Raw genomic sequence first — 6,000 nt, 5'->3', positions numbered from 1 at the left:
ACTGACTGAGCTACCCAGGCACCCCTGCCAATTTTTTAGTTGGGTTATTTGTTTTGTTATTGGGTTGTGGGAGTTCTTCGTATATTTTGGATACTAACCCCTTATCAGATGTATGGTTTGCCAAATTTGCTCTCCATTTGTGTTCTTTTGCTGTGCAGAACTTTTTAAGTCTGATGTAGTCCCACCTGTCTCTTTTTGCTTTCGTTGCTTGTGCTTTCGGTGTGACTCATTAACTTTTATTTCTCTTAGGGTCAGACTTTCATCAGGATAGCCTGGTTGTGATTTTTGCCTTTGTTTCCACCTCAGTGATCTCTAGCACATTGTTTAACAGGGGTGTTGGCTAATTGCTATTGGTTCCCTGATGGGATACACCCAGAACTACCTTAATTTTTCTGGACTCCTTTCCGTGCGCCTTAATGGGAGGCCTATGTGAGAGGGGGGTGTTTCCTCCCATTTTCTGTCTTCTTGCCCCTTAATCTCCTCTTTTACCTCATGCTAGGTACAGAATCTTCTCTAGGGCCTCCTCCTTCTTCACTCTCCCATCCTCCTTTTGCGTGGGGTGGTGGTCTCCCAGCCAATGACAGGTCAGCCAACACACTGGCTCCAGACTAATGAGGCTTCCGGTTCCAGATGAACCCATTAGCTTATTAGCGACATTGTACCTGGGTAGCTGGCATCTGTCCCATTGTCCTCTTTAATGACTCTCTGGTTTTGCCCATCAAAGATTTGAATGTGCAAATGAAACCGTACTTTCTTTTGTTTTGCTTTGTTTTGTTTTTAAATTTTTGTGGCTTTAATCCATCCCCACAACTTCTGCCCAGGGCCAATAAAACCTAGCCATTCTCCCTTTGTAAAAAGAAAGAGGGGTTGGGTTTCCTTCAATTGTCTGCCTTTTTCTGTCTCCTCCACTATTTTTGTTTTACTCTGTAGTTAACTTTGCATCCAGCAGCTTCATCTGAGGACCTGTGCGGTGGACCTAGGCACTCTCTTCTTGCGGTTGCAGCAGCCTTTTCGATGCTCTAACCCGGTGGTTTGTGGGACCAGGGGTTTGGCGGGTGGGAGAAGAGTTTGGCCATAGTCTTCCAATCCTGCATTTCACACACATTCTGCGCTCGCTCGCTCTCGCCCTCTCTCTCTCTCTCTCTCTCTCTCTCGCACACACACACGCCCGCCCGGGCCCGTCTCCGTGTGTCTTCCTTCAAGATGACAGGGCGCTGGAGAAAAGGCTGCTGGAATCAGCTGGTAGGTACAGTAGTAACCCGAACCCCACCCACTCGCTGTCTTTGCTTGCTCAGGTTTCTCCGGTCACTCCTGCCAGGGGAGAAAACATGTAGATGCGCCTCCACAGGAGGGGCTGGGGGAGCTGGGAGCGGCGGGGGCGGCGGAAGGTGAGCCGGAGAAGGTGGCCGAGCACCCCTGCTGCCGGGGCCCTTCCCAGTGCTCCCTCAGGGCGTCAGCCCCAGCCCTGTAACCCTGTTTGCCCCCCACCCCCCTTTTCGTAGGGATTGCCTTTTTTTTTTTTTTTTTTTCCCTCTGCGGCGGCGGAAATGACAGTGTGGTGCCGCCGTGGTGTCATGGTGCTGCCCCTGGACTGAGGGGCGAAAACTCTTAAGTTTGGCTCGGGAGAGCCAGCCACGGTAGCGTCGCGGCCGCCGCGCTGTCCCTGGCGGGCCGCGCGGGCGGGCGGATCCAGGCTGCTGCGCGGCGGCGGCGGCGGCGGCGGCAGCGAAGGCGGGCGGCGGCCTAGAGCGGCGGCGGCGGCGGCGGCGGTCGGGGAGCTCGCGCCGGAGCCCGAGCCAGCTCCCAGCGGAGGCAGGCGAGAGCCCGGCGCCCTCGGGCGCGCCAAGGAGATGGCTGGCACCCGGGAACGCTATGGGTAAAACGCGCCCACTCACCGCGGCCCCGGGAGCCGAGCGCCACCGCCCGCGTTGGGCTCGGCCCGGGCTCCGGCTCCCGCTCCGGCCGCCTCTCAGGTGCCGCTGGGGCCCGGCGCGGGCCGAGGACTCTGGGGCTCGGCGGGGCGGGGTGACGGGGCCCGCGGGGCTGGAGGTGGCGGCGGCCGCGACGGCGGCGGCCCCCGGCCTGGCCGGGGCGCCCGTCGCTGCCCTCTTGGGAAGGAGTTTGCACTCCGGGGTGCGGGGCCGGGGCTGCCCGAGGCCTCCAGCGCACCGGCCGGCCCGGCGCGGGCGGTCGAGCGGCTCCCCGGCGCCTGGGCGCGAGTCTGGGAAAGGGCACCGCCGCCTTCCCACGCTCCCGCGGCCCGCAGCCTCCTCGGCCCGGGCGGCGCCCCTCGGCCGGCCATCCGCCCGGCGGTGGCTGCCGCAGCAGCCCGAGATGCTGCGGACACCCTGCCGGCGGGGAGGCCCCGTGAAACTTAATCCCTTTTCTGCCAGGGCAGCGATCCTCCGGTCTCCGTCTGGGTGGTTCCTTATTTCTGGCCTAGCTGCGAAACCGGCTCAGTGGGAGAGGGAAAACTTAACATTTGTCCAGAGGACAGACTGCCACCGAACCGGGGAGAGGTGGGGTTTTTCCATTCCTGGCTCGTAAGAATTAAGTAAATAACGGCGGAGTCGATTTTCAGAAACATTTTTGGTGATGATAAGGTTTAGGTTACTTAGTACTGTGTGTATAGCACATTATTTCTTGGAGGGCTCGCCCCCCACCCCCCAACCCCGCAGAGAAGGACATTGGGATCCTGGGGTCTTTGGTTTCTCCACTTTCTCTCTTCCACACTTCCCTACCCACCTTCACGTTCAATTGCCTTCTTCCTGCCTCCTCACACATCTACCTGCCCACCCAAATCTCCCACCAGAACCCACCCATTCCCCAGAGTGCCCCCCATCAACCCGTGTGCTCTGCCTCCCAGCTCTGCAGCCTCTTGCTTCTCAACCAGTTTGCCTTTTTGAGGATTTCTGAGTGTGGGGTGAGTGGATAGTGATGATTGTGTGTTTGTGAGCAGGAGCCCTTATGCAGGAATATAGTGGAGACTGTGTAAATAGACATGTAATGTGTGTGGGTTGATTCCTTGGATTCTCAAGTTGGGCCATAAGGGCTGCCTTTAACCCTATTCTGTTCCCTCCCAGTATTCTCTCTCATCACTTCTCTGGCAATGTTCCAATAGAAGGGGAATGCTGAATGGGGAGATTCCCTCCCCTCTGTCTGGCTTAACCCCAGCTGATTACCCCAACCCTCACATCCCGCTTTTCACCCCTCTCCACTCATCACTGCCCCCAGGGGGAAACAGTCTTTGCTATTTATATATATTCCTGCCCAATCAATTAACATAATACAGATACATGATGTGAATTATATTTTTCCTGATTGTTCCTCATGACTTGATTTGTGTGGTGGAAGTACAGGTCTAGGAGTCAGGAAGATCAGAGAGTTTACCCCAAATCTGATGTTACTTTGGCTTTTTGGCCTTAGGACATTCCTATGACCTTTCTTTCATAGTTGATGCACTTGTGTAAAAGGCATAATATTGTGTGCTGGGTATTGTGAGTCTCGGCTTGGTCCTTTGAAGATGAAAGGGTTCTATAAACACTCAGCATTATACTTTTCAAATAAAGTACTTCATTTACCTTTTATTGGGATAATGGATTTGACTGGGTGTAAGTAGGAACCCCAGTTTACTAGAAACCTTCATTTGCCATTATTAGCCCCCCTGGGAGCCAAATCTATCAGCATACTTAGGTCCCATGTCTCTTTTGTTTTGTTTTGTTTTTGTTCCTAATGCATCTACGACTGAATGAAAACATGCATAACACTAGGCATACAGAGTAAGAGTGATTATTTTAAGTCAAGGCTTAAATCATATCTAATGTACTCCAACCCAACAATCTGAGTCAGACTCCCTTTGAAAACATAACCTCACCCATTTTTAGCCTGTATGGGGGCAGTTAATTTCTACTGAAAAGTGGCAGAAATCATTTCAGGCATGGCAATATAAGCATGATTAGCATCTACCAGCGGTGAGTCAACTGTATTTATTAAGCACCTACAATGTGAAGAGTCCTCTGCTGGCTGGGCTGAGGCCCCAGTCTTGGCCTGGTATTTTGTCCTGCTTATTTGAGGCCTGCCTCCATACTTGCAGCTCCAGGAGCAGGACAGGGAGGAGTGAGGCAGGGGTAGAGGCTTAGGGACATGAAGGGGGTAATTTTCCCCCTCCCTCTCTCATGACTGCTAGACTTCTCCTTGAGCATGTTGTACCTTGCAGGGCCACCCCTGGGAAGCCCTGCCACAAATCAGAGTGACTTGGTTGCTTCATGAACAGTATCATCTGAACAGTGCAAATTGATTTAGCTGAAATTGGTTTAGTTAATCCCTCCTCTAAGAGCAGGGCAACTTGCTCCAACTTGCAGATCCTAAAGCAGTGCCAGTGGAGTCTCATAATTGCATCCAAAAATTGCTCTGGGTAGTGAGCCCGTCCATTCCCTCATCCCTCCTCCCATAAAATCTGCTGGCACCATGACAGTTGAGAAGGAAACAGCAGAAGGAGTATGTCTTTGCTACTCAGCAAACCCCACTGGCGTGGTGAAGAGGGGGAGAATGCCCTCTTTTCTGTCTGTCTCTTAGCACTCAGGTTCTCTCTTTCCCACCAGGGACACAGAGCCCCCCAAAAGAGGCAAAGGCAGGGCTGAGGCATGAGTGTGTCTCGAATGGGTGTTCCCAGAGGTACCTGATTGGCCTCTTGTGTGTCTGTCATTCAATCTTTAGGGATCTTGGTAACTCCCTAGCTGTGGGGCCATGTGATTTAGCTGCTAGTGGAGGCCAGGGGGTGCTCCATTTCTGTTTCGCATTTTTCATCTTCTTTTGCGTGCAAAGGGGAAGACAGGGCACTGTGTTTGAGAAACGCCTCCTCACTTGAGCTGGGGGTCTTGACTTAGGGCATGGCATTGTCAGATTATGACGTGTAACATGTTGTTGCTGGATACACAGCAGTTCAAAAGGGTCTCCCGTGGTTCACTTTTTGAGGAATGTAGTGTTGGTACCCAGATGGTATTGCGGGAATCTCTGTATTTCGGGTCTCTTGAAAAATGTTGTGTTCATCACTGAGCAGTGTAGGGAAGAGACTAGAGAAGTTTCTCAACCAGCATATTGGATCATGCTAATGAATGGGAAGACCAGATCAGTGGTGTTGGGACCAGAAACTCCAACTCCCAATTAGCCCCCTGTGCAAACTACTAGCCCCCTCTTTATTTCCCCTCTCTTCCAAGGATCAGTATGTTTTCCTATTTTCCATCAATGAAAGCTCTCCTAAAAGTCTTCCACAGGCACTAGAGGTCTGTGGCTCCTCCTACTATTTCTCCTTTTCCATCTTCCCCTTCTCCATTGACCATAGATGGACATAATTTTTTCAGTAATCGATCGCCCAGTTCCTGCATTTCCCTTAGAAATCCTATGAGCTTCTAACACTGCTAGATGGTTAAAGTATGAGTGGTGGAGGGGTTTGGAGCAATGTACCAACATCCCACCACTCCCTGCTCCATGTAGGGCTCACCTGAGTGCACACAAGGGTGTGGGTTCGGTTTAAGTGGGTTAGCAAAATATCCTTAGTAAGACTTAGCCTACTTGGGTTCTTGTCTCCTTGCAGAGCTATGACTGCTTGACCTTGGGCTTTGTCTCATACTCTTTCCTGCAGGTCAGACTCCACTGGTTGATGAACAGCATCCCCAGGCTTTGGATCTTTTCTCTTACAGAGACCAAATGATCTGATAACAAACCCATTATACAAACGAAAATCCTCCTGAAAAGGAAAATTTCAGCATTTACAGTTTTTCCAGTTAGGAACATAATGTCCAGGCATGGTAGACAACACTAATGTAAGACAGTGACGTGTCTGAATGTATACGGCCCAGAGATAGCAAAATGGTTTACGGTCCGAATCCTCAATTGCTTTGTCTATAGCCCTTTGTTCAGTGTTGCTAGGATCCATGTGATTCCCCAGGGAGTAGAAGCTTGATTTCAAATAGGCTTCTGTTCTCTGTCCCTTGTTTCTGA

At 51.9% G+C, this 6,000-nt stretch overlaps 1 protein-coding gene across 5 annotated transcripts in view; it reads left to right on the top strand.

Annotated features, from left to right (window-relative positions):
• The first annotated feature begins 1,161 nt into the window (after positions 1–1,161).
• Positions 1,162–6,000, top strand: part of MID2 (midline 2) — a 101,857-nt gene continuing 97,018 nt past the window's right edge. The window contains exon 1 of one of the 5 annotated variants that reach the window (XM_081792977.1): positions 1,162–1,242. Coding sequence is in view for 2 of the 5 variants with exons in the window: in XM_081792976.1 (XP_081649102.1) it covers positions 1,873–1,876 (4 nt within the window). In the remaining 3 variants the exon portion in view is untranslated. Of the gene's footprint in view, positions 1,243–1,538; positions 1,974–2,409; positions 2,520–6,000 lie in introns of those variants that run through there. The other 4 variants (XM_081792976.1, XM_081792979.1, XM_081792980.1 and 1 more) reach the window with 4 other exon arrangements.

Source organism: Panthera onca, chromosome X (genome assembly GCF_046562875.1).
Source record: "Panthera onca isolate mPanOnc1 chromosome X, mPanOnc1 haplotype 2, whole genome shotgun sequence".
NCBI lineage: Eukaryota > Metazoa > Chordata > Mammalia > Carnivora > Felidae > Panthera > Panthera onca.
Note: the sequence above shows the minus strand (reverse complement) of the source record. Positions and strands in the feature narration are given on the sequence as shown.